This window comes from Bombus fervidus, chromosome 1, assembly GCF_041682495.2.
Source record: "Bombus fervidus isolate BK054 chromosome 1, iyBomFerv1, whole genome shotgun sequence".
Taxonomy (NCBI): Eukaryota; Metazoa; Arthropoda; class Insecta; order Hymenoptera; family Apidae; genus Bombus; species Bombus fervidus.
Window position 1 is genome coordinate 21,772,838 of NC_091517.1, and position 18,022 is coordinate 21,790,859.

The following is an 18,022-nucleotide window of genomic DNA, read 5'->3' on the forward strand; positions in this document are numbered from 1 at the left end:
TACCATACCGAGATAAACATTCTCCCGTTCTCCGTTATCTTGAAAAATGTCTAATTTCGCGCCGTATCGTCCACGTTGTCTTTCTAATATTTGTATTTTCCCGCTCCCAACGGCGACCCCTGTCGATCCATCGAATCGATGTCGTTCACTACACCATGCATTACACGTTGTAAACGCGGGAGTTCTGTCGTCTTAATCATCCAAAACGGTACGTTAATTCTTTTATATATTAAAATAAAATTCTTTGTAGCTGCATATATTAATTTAATAAAGTATATTTACTATCGATCATAGTGAAATACACATATACTCTATTTAATATACTTTGCATTAATATTTTTTTATACTTATATTGAAAATGTTGCTTTCTTATCGAAAGTTGAACTTATGAAAAGATTAGTTGGGCTCGTGATAAATTAAAATACATCTATGAAGCAACATGGCTTTATTGACATTTTTCCTAGTATAAAAGGAATAATTACACATCTCGTTCAGCTAGTATATTTTTCATCGCTTGTCGTTACAAATAAATGCGCAGCATATATGTTTTTTTCATTCAGAATGTATATTCGCTCCTATTACTATCGACCATTTTTACAAAGGTATGGATAAGAAATATAAATACAACTTATTAAGTCATTACGCGATGAACAAAATTGAACGCAACTTTTCGACACTTTGCAGTTCGTTTATCTTTTTTTTTTCTTTTCTTATATTCAGAATTGTTTTACGACACTAGTAGATTATTTTAGTATCAATTTTGATTATAGCATGAAGAATACAGTCTCTCAATGATGTCGCTGATCAGACATGATCTCTCAATCATGATTTTAAAAGGTTTAAAAAGAGCAGTTTTCAATAAAGACTCAGGTTATTATAAAAACTAGAAAATTGTAAATACTACAAAGTTCAACAAAATCAATATCACTACATTTCTTTTTTTCACAAGGTACAAATAAAGACCGATTGTAATTATATTTATCATATTTTTCAATTTCCTATTCTGCAAAATGTCCTTTTTGCTAAATAATTAATTAACAATACAAAACTTTCAAAAGTAAATGTTCGTCTGTAACTTAATGTACGCATTACGAAAACAATTCTCTATGTAATGTACAATATTAATACGTTTAATATTTCAAACATCGATGTATAAATGCATGATGAACACAGTGCATAAAAGAATGCAAACTTAAGACCAAGTTCCACAATCGAAAAGATGATTCAGTACCAAAATATTAGACAATTCGTGTATCACACAACATCATAGTAAATGTTCATTGTATAGTAAATACATACGCATAGAACACAGAGATAACAGAAGTATCTTAGATACATTTTACAAGAGCAAATTAGAACTAACTTTTTAGATATTTTGTAACTAGATACACTACTTTTGTCTTGTTCTTATATTCATATCATGTTCAATTATTCTCATACATTTGAGATTCGTATCAAACATTGTATCATGTCAGATAGGAATATAAATCATATCCTATTCAACACATTATGTATAAGCAGTGTTCACTGGATAAAGTTAATACACAATAGATATGTTCAAAGAATAGTTTTTCAATGAACAGCAAGTGTTTTTAATGATATACATACATCCATGCGCGTTGCACATGAAGTGCGTCTTGTGTAATATATTTGTGCCTATAAAACATGAATAATATCTTATGTCAAAATCCATTTTCACTATTTGAGATTGTTTTGAACAATGATCCTTCGCATCGTAAGCTTCAAATCGTTAATAAGAAAGTGTTTTATTTCCACGAACATCAGCAGAAGGATCAGTTTAGAAATTTAGAAATTTAGAAATTTAGAAATTTTTAGAGAACGTTTCAACGTTTTTTTTTTTTTTTTTTTTTATATAAGTATAAATGAGCAAATCTCGTTCATGGCACATAATAAATATTTTAGGAATGTTGATTTAGTAAAAAATATCCATATAAGAATGGAGCTTCCATAAATTTACCAAAAGCAAACAATTGTGCGAACTGTTTCACTCCTTTTTTCACATAAATAGTTTCTAAATATCATAAAAAGCAGCGTATATTGACACTGAGTTTTGGCAAGACATATAGTATATATGCATATCAAGTAAAGCTTTCAAAACAATATTAGTATCAAATACGATAATATCGTATTATATAATGTGTAAATGTGTTTTATGTGAAATATTTAGAATTATTCTGTCTAATACAAATTTACTTAAGAAATTTGATTAAAAATGTAGTTAATCGTACAATATAATATCACAATACGAATGCTTACAAATGTTTCACAACTAAAAAGATTCTAAATATTATAAATTAAAACTTTGTTTTATATATATCTCCTTAAATAAATATTTGCAAACCTAACAGAAACACAGAATTGTAAATATATTTTATGTTAACAAATATACTTAAATTATGATATCTTTTTTAGAATTATAAAAGCTCATAAGAAAGGACAGAAATTTATGCAACTTATGCAACATTTTAACTCTGTGTGTGTGTGTGTGTGTGTGTGTGTGTGTGTGTGTGTTTGTGTGTGTATATGTGTGTGTATATGTGTATATTAAAAAGAATATATTAAAAGAATTTTGTGCCGCTTAAAATGTGCTTTAATATTTTGATATAAAAGTACACATGGGTGCATGTGCATTTCTAAAGATGTACACAAGGAATGTACTATTATGTATGTACTTAGCTTAAAGAGCAATGCACAATTTATATTGGGCGGAAGCGGTGACGTAATAAGTCTATCAAACCCATAATGAGGATAAAAGTTTCTTCCAGAAATGCATCTTCCTCAAAAAGTATTAATGCACCATTGATAAATGCAACATTGTCATCTAGAAAGATTAGATCCTGTTTCAGAGTCAGTAGCTGTTGACAATATATATGTCGGTGTATAAGAGAGCAAAAGATGTACAGCATCTTCCCGATCAAGAGCTCGCAGTTGTTGTATTAAAGATCCTACGGTGCAATCAGCACCTGCCGTGTTAAGTAATCTACCAAATAATAAATTGCACGAAATACCTGATTAGCTGCTCAGGATTACAATAAATAATTACTATAAATTTGTCTCACCTTAACGTTGGACTGTCTACTGTACTATCTAGTTGCGCGACTCGATCTCCCAAACCTAGTCTCACAGCAAGTAAACACCAATCTCTTCCATGATGATCGGGGGGATCGAGCATTTGTGCCAATCTTCTTTGTACAGCAGACTTAATTTGTTTTATTGGTTGCTTTGGTCCGGGAAGACAACTTTCTATTAAAGGTAGTCCACAACCTACTATTTCCCATACAGTTTCTTCTTGACCATTTAAAGGATTTTTGAGTGTTGCTTCTTCAAGACCTTTATCAATTAAAGCTGATATAACTGGTGCTGGTTCCCAAGAATGTATTACCTATAAAATTTCATAAAAAACATTAAGTACACCTTTTTTATATTGCGTTAATTTCTTAACTATTATTAGATAACTAACTTCATCATATTCCCGAAGTTGACTAGGACTTAACCAATGTCTTTCAAGTAACATGCCAGGAGCAACTAATTCAATCGTTGTTTCAATAGCATCGAGAATAATGCTGAAAAGGGCGAAACATTGAGCACTGGTACCTCGCGGTCCACGTACTCTTATCTCTATACAACTCTGTTCTTCTTCTTCGAAAGTAATAATACTTTCACAAGGACCAATACATAATTTTGATCCTCTCCACCATTGATATAAATCTGAATTTGATGGATCCCATGTTTGTGTAATTTTCCTCAATTGTGCCTATATAGCATCATTATCAAAAATGTGATTACAATTATAAGATTACATAAGTGTTACATAAATTACATAATTATTTTTACATACTTGTAAATGTGGAAATACTGCAGTCAAATGATATAAGGGTGCTTCAGATGGAGAAAGACGAAGACCAGTATGAGGTAAAACATTGGAGCAAGATTTCCATGGTTCCCATAATCCTGGTAAACGCTCGACGAGATTTAAACATGGTATTTCATATTCTACTTCATCATCATCCACTTCGCACTGAAATAAAGTAACATAAATTTATCTTATGAATAAAATGCAGACATTTAAATACATACCGGCACACATAAATTTACAGCCTGTAAAGCTTGTAAAGCTTGTCCTGCAGGACAAGGACAACGAGCCTGAAAATCTTCTAAAGCATAAACCCCTGTAGTACGACCACCAAGACGTCCTCTTTGTTCTAGGCTTAATTGCCAATTTATTACATCCTGCCAAAACCATTCCGGACTTAAAACTACTAAATTCCCAGGAAGAAGCATACATTCTCCTAAATTCTGAAGATTAAATCTTAATTAATGTATCAAGAACAAAAACTAAATGGAAAAGATACAACAGTAGGAACAGAAACCTGTAATTGTAAGCCAAGGTGTCTACAGTGCTCTAAGGAAACTAATGGATTAATTTTTCTCACTTCCTTCAAAAATTCCTCCTGTGTTAGCATAACTGGAGGTACTTCTAATGATTGCATGTACGATCTCCAAGATTCAGCAAGACCAGTCCACACTAGTGCACTCTATAATAAAATTATGGAATCTTTAACAATAAAATACAAGGGAAAAGTATTAAATAATACACTGATGCAGAAAATATATACAAGAGTAGTTTCTTAATTGCATTGGACAGTAGTGCACGTATGTATTAATGGGATAAAGCATTAGAGTAATTATTAAATAAATTACAGCTTCATTATACGCATCACTTTTATCAAAGGAATTGAGAAATAGTTCGACCTGTTTATCAAGATTCGCCAAGGGCACGTACGAGGCCGCAGCCCGCGGCGTGTCACGTCGGAGAATACTTTCTGCAACTTCCGGTCCTTCCTACATCATGCATTGCATGCAGTAAGGCTGATGTTAATAAACGTTAATGACCAAATAATCAGCAACTAAAATATATGTCGTTAGTAAATTGATTATGTGATAAAGTGATAGCAGATTTGAGAAATTTTACTTATAATATTTGTTTTTTAGAGAATGTGCTTGATTAAATGTCGCAAATAATTATTTTAATTGAAAATATAATACAAAGTATTATATTTGGTGAGCTTAATTACTTATACATATATATTAAATCAACCATGCATCATGAAATGACCATGGATTACTGAATCATAACTTCAACAAAAAGGATTGCATCATATTTAGGAATGAATGCTTTGTTCAACATAGTATTAACATTGCGGGATTTGAAATCAAAGAGACGTGAATCGTTTAAATGTAATTGGCATTATGCAAATGAAATGACTCGATTCTGATCAGAATCGTTTTGAAAATGTTAATGCACACATTTATTGCATGCTGTACAAACACTGGCGATATCCCTGTAAAAAGATGTGGAAGTATAATTATGTACACAAATATATTAAGCTGAACCTAAACCTTTTAATATTTTGTATATTTGGCATCAATTTTTTAGTGATATATCAATTGACCTTTTTTTTACTAGACGAGTCGCTCGTGCAACCAAGCATGAAATGATTGTAGATTTTCGTGTTGAACTGAGATTCCTAGATGTAAATCATAAATATTCAAATATGTTTACGCCCTTAAATATCTTTCTCATTTTACAAGAAATTATCATCAATATACTAATGCAATAACATATTCACATATGATTTACATCCTACATTCTTAATTTAAAGTAAGTGATCTTCATACAATGATCTTAATTTGATATTATGTATGATGACATGCAGTAGTTTACTTAAATCGATGTGTCTTAAAAATTTAATTCAAAATCTCAAATATCTAAATCTCTTAAATTTGATTGAGTTTAATAAAGAATTAATTACGAGTTATTATGGAAACTCGGTTAAAACTGAGAGACTCGTAATAATACTTTTTAAAAAATTTGTTTTGTAGTATGTGTAAAAAATGAAAATATGGTCACTTTCATAATTCACCTCTAAAAATTCCATCCTTGCATTATTCAAGTAAGATCTTAGAAGTTTCAGACCAGGGCTAGAAGGATTAGTTGCATCCACTGCGACCATTTGGGGTTCATCTCCCAAAATTAGTGCAAACTCTCTCAAAAAAGGTAAAAGAGAGGCAAGAAGGCTTGCACTATTTGTATTTGGAGCAAGAGGTTCTGGAGCATAAGTACCGACTAAGATTACTTTTACATCATTATATTTGCCACCAAAACCTGTTGCAAAAACATATTTGACAAAGACATGTAATTTATTAATGAATATATAAATAATTAATAAATATAATTATATTCTTCCTTATAAATAGATCGTTAAACTTACCAAAATTAGTTGATGCAATACGATCTGAAATAAATCGTAGCCAAAATTTTACTTGCTGAAGTTGTATAGTGAGTGGTTCTCTAAGACTAACTGTAATAAGGTGTACAACAGGTTGTTGAAAAGTGAGTACATAGTGATAAGATGGTAAAAATTCTTCCCGACCGCATAACTCCCAAAAGATACATTCACCACCTTATTAATTAATAAATTTATAAATATATGTAATTTCATATAATCATAAATAAGAATATTTAAAGTTATGTTCCTTACCTACATTACCGCGACTCCATTCTACTCCTTGTGTACCTTCATATTCACTGTCACTGTACTCAAAACTAAGTGAGCCATGCTTACTAGTTACATCTAATTCAATACTTGGTTCCCTCTATAAAATTAGTTTTAGTAAAAATAATTTTTGCTCTCAACGTGCCAAATAAATATAATATATACCTTTATTTTATATTTAAAGTATTAAAAATAAATACCTTTGTAGTATAATTCTGACTTCTTGATCTTCTAAAAAATCCAAAACTAAAAATACCCGATTTTAAAGAATTTATTAAAGATGATTTTCCTGACGCACAATGTCCTAAAAGTCTTATGTGTAAACGATCTATTGGTCTGTGTGTTGGTTGTAACTGTTTAATATAATTTTCACGTTGAATGGGCTATAATTTTAAATAAGTACATTAATGTAATACCAAATATAACAAAAATAGACCATTTTAATAACATACATTTCGAAGCTTATCCAACAATGATGCAATATCTGGATGTCCATATTTGATTGCTGTCACATCCGCTCTAATTCCACGATTTGTTTTATCAACATCACAACCAGCAAGGCACAAATGTCTAACAAGATTAATGAAACCATATCTAGCAGCCACATGTAGTGGTGTTAAGCCTTTCTTGTTCGGTGTATCCAAGTCTATTCCATTCTCTATTAAAAAAGTTACCATTCCTTCATCCCCTGCTTCACAAGCTATATGTAAAAGCGTATCTTCTTTCTGTTTAAAAAACAAAATTATTCACACTTTATTTATATTAAATTTGGACGTATATAGCGAAAAAAATCTTACAGAATCTTTCACATTCAATGGTGCTCCTTGCAATAGTAACTGAGACACAGCCTCAACACAGCCTCGTTTAACTGCACTAATCATTGCTCCACCAAGACCTTGAGAGGCTTCTGATTCCTACAGAAAAACAAACAAACAAACACAACTATTCAATACTATATTATTTTATGTACATATCGTGTTTTATGATCAATTACATTACAATATACAATTACGAAGTCATATATTTATATACAAATGCCAATAAAAACGTTTCCTTAAAAATGAATTATCAACATGAATAACATTTTTATATTATATAGTACTATGTAAAAAAATTATATTTTCTAAAACATAATAATTAAGATACATATATTCAATAAAAAAATTTGTTACATTTAGCTTATGTATATTCTGTGAGAAATAATGTATATGCATGATGTATAATTGGTATGTAACTGTACAAATGCTACTAACATTTGTTATGCGATGTACATAAATAAACATTATTTCATGAGAAATCAAAAAATAATATGAATGATAGAAAATAAAAATGATAGTCAGCTCTGGCAATTACAAAGGAAATTATAATATTGCTTTCAGGAACAGACCGTGAGGATCCAAGGATGTTTAAGGCACGATTCTGCGGTTCCTCTTTCTCTGAAAATCAAATTTTTCATTGTTATTTCATTCCATTTTAAATCATTATATATATCTTAAAATTAAACTTTCTAACACTGCTTCTAAATTTCTCATACTTACTTTGGATCCTTGATCAACAAGGATCGTATGAAATCTTTGGCAATTTCAGATACTGTACTGAAATATTCATTGTCAAACTGATATTGACAAGCAGCAACATTCGCATAAGTTTCTTGTTTATCTTCACCTAGAAATGGTGATGCACCACTTAAGAGAATATATGTTAAAACACCAACTGCCCAAAGATCAGTTCCCAAACTGAGTGGTTCATAATTTACAATTTCAGGAGCAACAAACTCAGGTGTACCAAATAATGCTCTGTGTTCAGATCCAGGTACTAATCGATGTGAAAGACCTAGATCTGTAAATTGAAATACACAAATTTTTGTTACATGTTTTAAACAATACATTCACATGTAAACCTTAATGTAATAACTTACCTATTAATTTTATATTTGGCATTGGCGGTGGAGTTGATAACAGGATATTTTCAGGTTTGATATCTAAATGAGCAACTTGATGAGAATGTAAATGACTAAGAGCCATTAAAACTTGACGAACCTATACAAATTTACATTGTTGAGTATTTGTTTTATATTAGTTATTTTAAATTACATTTACTAAAAAAAAATTACAAACCACATGTGCAGCTTCTAATTCACCAGATGGTACCCAATGAAAAAGTTCTCCTCCTGAAATTAATTCTAAAAGTAAAACAACTGTTGTGCCTGTGTCAACAACTTTGTGCAATGAAACAATATTTGGATGTCTTAGTCGTGCTAATAAACCTGCTTCTCGGGCTAAAACAAAAATTCAACAATTATTTACACAAAAAAATATTATCAAATATGCAAAAATATCTACCAATATCTTCAGCTGCCACACCTCTGGCAACTCGTCTTTTTCTCATAATTTTGGCAGCATAAAACTCTCCAGTCTTTATTTCCATACATTTCCGTACTATTGCAAATTGTCCTCTGTAAATTATAAATATGTTAATTTGTAATTTTATATATTTATTATAAATGCAAACTGTACTTTGTATGATTACTTACTTTCCAATTTCTTCCAGTAACTTATAGTTTTTTTCAATTGGTTCATGGTGAACCTCCATTAAAGTGTCCCACTCAGGGCCTATTTAATAAATAAAGATTTTTACATGTAAAAGGTATATACTTTGCTTATATATATATATCACTTTACCAATACAGAAATTATATGTATTCTGTCAACAAAATAAAAAGAACTTGATAGATACTAAAGTAAAATTATCAACTAAGAGAAAATAAGTTTTCTCACAAACATAATATTATTCAAAAGATATCTATATGTATATATGTGTATATAACAAAATAGGAAAGTTTACAAAATAAACGTTTTATTTCTACATGAACAACTTATTTTAAGCAACATTATTTACAAATATCTATCAATATAAATAGAACAAAATTAATATAATGAATGTTCTTTAATCTTTTAAAATCAATGTGTAATGCTATACAATAATAATTATTTATTAATAGTCGTCGTTCAAAACTAACAGAACATAGACACCTGTCAATCCAGTAGTAAACAGATATGAAATTCACTTCCGTACACACGTAGCCACGTGGATGTATTTTCATTAAGATCAGAATAATCGTGCATTAAAAATGTTGTTGATACACTTTGCATCTCTTGATCGTATCGAATCGCGAAGATATATTAAACATCTGCCAGCCTTGACAGAAACATCGACATCGATATTGTGTAGAAAGATTAAAAACAATTGAAAGGAAGTCGGTTTTTACCACCGTTCGAAGTTCCCAATTTGCGAGACGTGCCTGGCATCATCTCACATTCATGCTCATCGTTCAGTCTACCCGAACAGTTTTAAGTTTCGCAAAGAGCCGTTACGAAAATTGTGTCCCATTCGTCGGCCTTTACTCATGCCGGCCACCCTACACACACAATCAATATACCTGTATCGCGTGAAACGCCACCTTCCTCAAAATGTATTACAATCTCTTTGAACTTCTCATTTTTTAGAATCTAAAATGTACACTATATCAACTGTTCGATTTACATCTCATTGATTATTATTAATTACCTATCATTAAAGATTATAAATTAATGTTACCTTTCTTTAAAAAGACTATGAGGAATGAGATAGGAAACTGGCTATATCTTGCCAGTTTTTTTAAATACCTGTAACTTATGATTTGTAAAGAATTATATTTACAATGATTTGATCGTTTGTAACAAATCAAGTAAATGATAAAAATTGATAACAAAATACCTACGATCTTCTACAGCAATTCTCAATGAACATTTTATTCAATATTTGAAGTAATGAGAATAGTTCAAACTATTTGAAACATAAAACTGATGTATAAACATAAAACTTAAGAATAATTAAAAATTTATAAACATCAATATTTTGAATAAAAATATATATCCATTTGGTGGAATTGAAGATAATAACGAGTATTATAATGCAAATGTGGAAGTGGTAGGTACATAAAGATTCAGAACATATTTAAGCAGTATTATATTATTATTTTGCTATATATTAAACATGCACTGAGACAGTTTATAAAACATCGTTGATACCGATAGGGAAATAAACTACTGAAAACAATATATAAATAGATATAATATTTGCATCAATTTTTAATATTTTAAAGTATTTTTATTATTATGAAAATGCATACAGACAGGCAAATAATGCTTCTCATAAACATGAATCAAGTTTTAATAAAATTATCATGAGTATGAATTATGAAATGTTAACAAATAAAAGCTTTGCAAGTGCAATATAAATTCAGTGTTTTTAATCTTTCATAGATTCTTCTGAAACTTGTGCAGGTTGACCAGGCTCGTTGTCTGATTTCTTCTTCTTGCTTCCTGATACAATATCATCAATTCTTAACAGCAAAATAGCAGTTTCAATAGCTGTTTTATATGTTTGCAGTTTCACAGATAGAGGCTCCCAAATTCCACGTTCTTTCATATCTACCAATTGACCAGTTTCTCCATCAATACCCCATGTCATTCCTTCAGTGGCATGTTTTGCCCGTAATGCAGTCAAGGTTCTGATAGTATTTGCTCCACAATTTTGTGCAAGCGTTCTTGGAATTATTTCTAATGCTTGTGCCACTGCTTTATAAGGCCATTGCTCTACACCTGCAAGTCTTGCTGCTTTTTCTGTTAGAAGCCTTGATACCGCCATTTCCACAGCTCCTCCACCTTTATATATAAGAATACAAATACAATATAATAATACATATTTTAAATGCGCGTTATTATGCTATTTTAATAATAAATATTACCTGGTACTAATTTAGGTTCAATAAGAAGATTTCTTGCAACATGAAGAGCATCTTGTAAGTTTCTTTCAGTTTCATTTAACACATCTTTACTGGCACCTCTCAAAATTATAGTGCATGCTTTAGGATCTTTACATTCTGTAATAAAGCAAAAGTATTCATCCCCAAGTTTTTTAATTTCAAAAAGACCAGCTCTAGTGCCAACATCTTCCTCTCGTAATTCTTCTGTACGATTAACAACAGTTGCACCACAAGCTCTTGCAATTCTGTTAATATCACTTTTCCTCAATCTACGGATAGCAGAAATTCCAGCTTTGACAAGATAATGTTGTGCTAAATCTGACACTCCTTTTTCAGTGATTATTACATCTGGTTTTACAGATATAATATCTTCACACATTTTCTTAACAAACTCCTCTTCCAATTCTAAAATCCTGGTAAAATCTGTATCTTTCATTATTTCTATATTAGTTTGAGATTCTCCTTTTTTGTATTCTAAGGAACAATCCAATAGAACTATTCTTGGATTCTTAATATATCTTTTCATTTTTGGATGAGTAACATCCTTATTGAACATTACTCCCTTAAGAACAGTGCTATCCTCAATAGTGCCACCAGGAATTTTTTCCACCTTTGCATAACGCTTTATATCTATTTCTTTTCTACCATTCTCTTCAAGCATTACAGTATAAACTGCATCTAAAGCAATTTGACATGCTAATTCACACCAACGTCCAATAAATTTAGTACCCACACAGGAATTAATGACCTGAATCAATTTGCTTCTATTGTTGCAATCCAGATCTATGCTGACTTGTTCATTGAGAATGGCCACCATATCTTCCAAAGCCTGGCGAAATGCTCTTATTATAATTGTAGGATGCATATTTTGCTCAAGAAAAGGTTCAGCAGTAGCTAAAATTTCCCCTGCCAATACAATAACCGATGTAGTACCATCACCAACTTCTTCATCTTGAGTTCTAGCTATTTCTATCATAGATTTTCCAGCTGGATGTTGTACCGTTATTTCTCGTAATATAGCATTTCCATCATTGGTCATAACTATACCTCCCATTGGATCCATCAACATTTTTAACATTGCTTGTGGTCCCAAACATGTTCGAATAACATCTGCAATGGCCTTTATAAAAAGATACAACATTTAAAAATTCGTAGATTCATGTTAAATGTAAAACTAAATTTATTTAAATTTATTTTAAAAAACACCTAAATACGTAAATAATGTAGAATTATTCACATTCATTCTCAATTCTAAAGACATTTATTTAATATTTGATATATAAATTTTACTCCGACGTTACTTCCCATAAATGTTATAAATACTACATTTTATATTATTACGTAGCATTTTTATTTTTTGTAAGTTATTCATATAGAACATACACGTGGGAGTACAGATATTTAATGAAGGCCTTAAAAGGCAAATATGTACGTAAATTATGCATCATACAGACTCACCTTTCCAGCTTGTATATTTTCTCTCTGAACTTTTCGACCGGTATCCCTTTTCGTATTTTGACCTGCAATAATCAAAGCACACGACATAACGAAATAAATTTTTTTTAATCTCACTATTGAAATAAATGAAAATCAAAATCGTAATTGTTTTACATACTCAATACTACGATCGGAGCAGCCCCTGATCCAAACATTTTTCTTCAATTACTATAGTAGTAAAATACTGTGACAAAAAATGATAGTTAAGTACACGCCTGACTTTTCCAGAAGAAAACGAAAGACGAGAACTCGTAATAATTGGTTAGAAATGGGAATGACGATTGAAGAATATTCCTAGAATGAAATATAGTTCAGTAAAATGGGTATTGCCAATAAAAATGTGAAATGTCCCTATGATTGCTTTTGCCAGAGAAGAATTCCCTCCCAGCTTTTGCTTTTATTAAAATTTTTTTAATTCATAGTAATATAAAAACAGGAATAAAATAACTACTTACTTTTCATTCAAGCTATATGTATTTCAATAATAAATATTTATATTAAAATATTATGTTTTATGATTTATTTATCTGTCAAAGTACAACAAGACTGGAAAAATAAGAAACATTCACAAAAACATGTCATGTATTGATGGTGAAATAAATAACAATAAAAAATGATAATAGAAAGAAATAGTAAAATATTAGATATTATAATACTATAATAAAAATATATTTTCTAATATCTTTATTTAATAATACTTGTATAATATCTTTAATATTTGATAAAATAAGACAAATCTTTATTGTTAGTATATTTACAACAAGATTAGAAGTAAAATTAAAAGGTACGCTTTAAGATATAAATTATGTATTTTATACACTATTTATACAGATTTTGTGCGATGCTATAACTTTGTTTACAAATGGTAAGTTGCCTACTTATAAACGAAAGCATGAAAGTTATGATATAACTTTTTGATTAACAATCGATAATATAAAAATTGTAACATCTGTTACCATAACTTTTTATATTACTAAAAATACTATAGATGACTCTATTAGGAAATATTTATACCTATATATGTATGTACATATATATATCTACATCCCTATGATAGCAATATTCCTTCATGCAGTATGGTATATATATCAATGTACTAAGCACAATAAACGCTGCAGAATGATGGAAAATGTGAAGTAGAGAAATATGTTATCTTTGTAATTTCATAAAATGATGCAAGATATTAATGATAAGTTTTTCTACGTGTATAGTTCTTCATTAGACATGAAAATACAAATTAAAATGTAAGATTTAATTGTAAGTGTGAAATGTAATAAGTGTCAGTATCAGCTGCTATCAGGTTACCATAATAAATATTCCATAATGTATCTCCCTGATAAAAACAGGTGGACTACTGGTAGTACCATAAAATATAAAATAATCCGATTACAAATTCTAATTTAAATGTAGTACAGACAATCAAATATTTCATTGCAGATTATCTGGATCTTTTAATTAAAATGCCATATGAATACATATCAATTTTAATGTAAATTATTCTAATATAGTACATTTTCCTTTTCATAGAGGAACATTAGAAGGAAAAAGACAACGACCAGAATATGATAAATTGCTTATAGACCCTATGTTGAAATACTCTGGTTTATATGGAACCAATGGAGGACGTGGAGATTTAGCGGCTTCTTTACAGGTGTGGGCTGGTGGTAGACCACTTGCTTTACCCGTTCATACATCATATAAACATTTCACATCACGTTGGAAGTACGTATTATTGTTTTGGAGGTATGGTGGCAGTATTTTTCTAAAATACGTGTAATATATATATGAATTTTTTTAGTTGGAATCAATGGGTAACTCTACCTATTTCTTATTCTGATTTACCACGAGATGCTCAATTATGTATAAGTTTATATGACTGTGCTGGACCTGGTAGAAAATTACCAGTTGGTGGTACAACAATATCTTTATTTGGAAAACATGGAGTGTTTCGTCAAGGAATGCTAGACCTTAGAGTGTGGCCTGGAGTAGAAGCAGATGGTAGTGTACTAACTAGTACACCAGGAAAAACTAGAGATCATGGGAAAGAACAAATGCAACGATTAGCAAAACTTGTCAAAAAGCACAGGAATGGTCAAATGAATAAAGTTGACTGGCTGGACCGACTAACATTTAGAGAAATTGAGTTAATTAATGAAAGCGAGAAAAGAGCATCTGAATACTTGTACTTAATGATTGAGTTTCCTGAAATTACTATGGATGGAATACCGGTATGAAAAACTTCAAATTTAAGTGCTGTAGGCTATTATATAATTATTATCTATAATTTTATTATAAATTTTATTATTAACCTAAATATTTTAAATATTTTATATATATTTATAGTACTCTATAGTGTATTACGAAAAAGATGGGGATGAAGTTGTTCAACACAGATCACAACCAGATGTTGTAACTTTGCCCGATTATGAAATTTTGCAAGTAAGTATAATTACAAACTTTTATACAAAATATACAATAGTTAGTTCTCATTATCTGATTTACGCTTAAATAATTATCTTATATATATCTATATGTAGTATATGTATAATTCTTATATTCATTCATATATTTTTATTGTTAGGAAAATCTTGTGGAAGCAAAACATCATAAATTGGCTCGAAGTTTACGAAGCGGTGGCCATACTCGAGAATTAAAACCAACTTCAAATGTTCGTGATGCTTTAAACATAATATTAAGTTATCCGCCAACAACGGCTCTTTCTACGGAAGAACAAGATCTTATTTGGAAATATAGATTTTATTTGTCAAATCAAAAGAAGGCTTTAACAAAATTCGTGAAATGTGTAAATTGGAAAGTTGCTGGAGAAGAACGACAAGCATTAGAAATGTTAGCATTATGGGCACCACCTGATCCTGAAGATGCATTAGAGTTACTTGGCCCAGCATTTACACATCCAGCTGTTAGAAGATATGCTATTACTCGACTTAATCAAGCGCCTGATGATGACTTAATGTTGTACTTGTTGCAATTAGTACAAGCCTTGAAGTATGAAGATTTTGAAAGCATCAAAAGGGCACATCAAACATTAATAAAAGAAAAGGAATCTGAAAAAGTTGAAAGATTAGATAGAGAAGTACAAATTAATGATTCTACATCTACAGCTGTAACAACGGTAAGTAATTTTATAGTATAAACATTGAATTTCTCTAATTTGTTACGAATAGTTATACATGATTTACAGTCCAGTGAATCTGAAAGTGGACATTTCTCAGCAAGTCAAGATTCTCTTATGGATTTAGCATCTTTTCTGATTACTCGTGCATGCCAAAATACTACACTGGCCAATTACTTTTATTGGTATCTCTCTATTGAATGTGAAGATCAAAGTGATCCATCCATAAGTGCAAAACAAGATACTCGTGTTAAAGAAATGTATAATACTGTAATGTCAATGTTTTCAATGATGCTAGCACAAGGAAATGCTGTTTGGCAAAAAAGAAGAGCATTTCTTTTACGTCAAAAAATGTTTATTGATCAATTAGTAGCATTGGTAAAAGCAGTTGCACGAGAAAGCGGAAATCGTAAAAAGAAAACTGACCGGCTCAGGATGTTATTGGCAGATCCGGATCCAGCATTTAAAATAAATTTTTCCAATTTTGAACCAATACCTTTTCCCTTGGATCCAGAAATTTGTATCAAGGGAATTATACCTGAAAAGTATGTGCAATTCTTTCTACATAATAATGGTATATGATATATTTAAGTAATGTAAGTTATCTTTTAGAGCCAGTCTTTTTAAATCAGCTCTTATGCCTTCTAAATTAACATTTTTAACAACGGAAAACAGCGAATACATTGCGATTTTTAAACATGGCGATGACCTTAGACAAGATCAATTAATTTTACAAACAATTGCACTTATGGATAAACTATTAAGAAGAGAAAATTTGGATTTAAAACTTACTCCTTACAGGTAAAAGTTCTTAGAACAATCTGTCAACATATAACGTTATTTAAAATATGAATTACTTTATTTTTAGGGTACTTGCAACAAGTACTAGACATGGTTTTTTACAATTTATTGAATCTACAACAGTTGCAGAAGTTCTAGCTAGTGAAGGTTCCATATTAAGCTTTTTCCGAAAACATCATCCATCCGAAAATGGCCCTTATGGTGTTGTATCTGAAGTTATGGATACTTATGTTCGAAGTTGTGGTAAGAATTTTGTCTTCCCGAAATAATTTATATTAAATTGAATTATATAAAATCATAAAATTTCAGCCGGTTACTGTATTATCACATATGTACTTGGTGTTGGTGATCGACATTTGGATAATTTACTCTTAACAACGTCAGGTAATTTCTGGTATAAATTTCTTAGTTATATAAGCTGTGAAATCAATAAACATATATATAATTATAAGCATTTCATAAAACCGAATAACATTTATATTTTAGGTAAACTCTTTCATATAGATTTCGGCTATATTTTGGGTCGAGATCCAAAGCCTTTACCACCACCAATGAAATTGAGTAAAGAGATGGTTGAAGCTATGGGGGGCGTAGGTTCGGAACATTATCATGAATTTCGAAAACAATGTTACACTGCATTTCTACATTTGCGCAGACATGCAAATTTAATTCTAAATTTGTTTTCGTTAATGGTTGATGCTAGTGTACCAGACATAGCTTTAGAACCAGATAAAGCTGTTAAAAAAGTTCAAGATAAACTACGATTGGATTTGAGCGACGAAGAAGCAGTGCATTATGTACATAATCTTTTGGACTTATCAGTAACAGCTGTAATGGCAGTATTAGTGGAACAATTACACAAGTTTGCACAATACTGGCGAAAATAAAACTAAATCAATTGAGATAATGATTGTAAAGACTGTGTTCCTTCATAACTATTGCAAATATTACTATATTGTATATAATCTATACCATACATCTATAAATGTAACATAATTTATTGTATTTTGGGATTATTTTAGGTAATAAATCTTTGTTGATAATAACAAATATATACTAGTACTTTTTATATGTTTATAACAAAAATGTTTAATAATTAACATGTCATATGATCACAATAAAAAAAAATTTTTACTGCATAATATGTGTGAACTATACATGTAAATTATATATATGTCAACAATTTTCGTAAATTGCAGTTTAAAG

At 30.2% G+C, this 18,022-nt stretch overlaps 4 protein-coding genes and 1 long non-coding RNA gene across 9 annotated transcripts in view; 3 read left to right on the forward strand and 2 right to left on the reverse strand.

Annotated features, from left to right (window-relative positions):
- Positions 1–18,022, forward strand: part of Gro (TLE family member transcriptional corepressor groucho) — a 250,854-nt gene that overhangs the window by 9,984 nt on the left and 222,848 nt on the right. The window lies entirely within an intron of this gene.
- On the reverse strand, positions 431–10,326 carry LOC139990340 (death-associated protein kinase 1). 4 transcript variants are annotated; one of them, XM_072009523.1, is made up of 21 exons: positions 9,847–10,326; positions 9,598–9,776; positions 9,112–9,190; positions 8,921–9,033; positions 8,696–8,856; positions 8,497–8,617; positions 8,117–8,417; positions 7,966–8,014; positions 7,376–7,492; positions 7,031–7,303; positions 6,779–6,961; positions 6,564–6,678; positions 6,294–6,485; positions 5,946–6,187; positions 4,774–4,863; positions 4,392–4,556; positions 4,099–4,317; positions 3,860–4,039; positions 3,482–3,775; positions 3,081–3,403; positions 431–3,001 (listed from the first exon to the last, which is right to left on the reverse strand). In XM_072009523.1, the coding sequence occupies exons 2-21, from the start codon at positions 9,602–9,604 to the stop codon at positions 2,839–2,841; spliced, it is 3,387 nt and encodes a 1,128-aa protein (XP_071865624.1). In that variant the 5' UTR covers positions 9,605–9,776; positions 9,847–10,326; the 3' UTR covers positions 431–2,838. The 4 variants fall into 4 exon arrangements, with proteins under 4 accessions (XP_071865624.1, XP_071865616.1, XP_071865633.1 ...); XM_072009515.1 differs by lacking the exon at positions 9,598–9,776; XM_072009532.1 differs by having other exon boundaries at positions 9,611–10,325.
- Positions 4,549–5,362, forward strand: LOC139990371 (uncharacterized). Its single transcript, XR_011800554.1, has 2 exons — positions 4,549–4,674; positions 4,754–5,362. It is a non-coding gene; the product is annotated as an uncharacterized lncRNA (long non-coding RNA).
- Cct3 (chaperonin containing TCP1 subunit 3) lies at positions 10,691–13,182 on the reverse strand. The gene is made up of 4 exons (XM_072009559.1): positions 13,001–13,182; positions 12,844–12,905; positions 11,368–12,505; positions 10,691–11,284 (listed from the first exon to the last, which is right to left on the reverse strand). The coding sequence occupies exons 1-4, from the start codon at positions 13,035–13,037 to the stop codon at positions 10,869–10,871; spliced, it is 1,653 nt and encodes a 550-aa protein (XP_071865660.1). The 5' UTR covers positions 13,038–13,182; the 3' UTR covers positions 10,691–10,868.
- Positions 13,939–17,866, forward strand: Pi3k59f (phosphatidylinositol 3-kinase 59F). 2 transcript variants are annotated; one of them, XM_072009616.1, is made up of 10 exons: positions 13,939–14,126; positions 14,410–14,604; positions 14,681–15,110; positions 15,226–15,321; positions 15,464–16,015; positions 16,085–16,560; positions 16,628–16,816; positions 16,884–17,059; positions 17,126–17,200; positions 17,303–17,866. In XM_072009616.1, the coding sequence occupies exons 1-10, from the start codon at positions 14,053–14,055 to the stop codon at positions 17,701–17,703; spliced, it is 2,664 nt and encodes an 887-aa protein (XP_071865717.1). In that variant the 5' UTR covers positions 13,939–14,052; the 3' UTR covers positions 17,704–17,866. The 2 variants fall into 2 exon arrangements, with proteins under 2 accessions (XP_071865717.1, XP_071865725.1); XM_072009624.1 differs by having other exon boundaries at positions 13,983–14,139.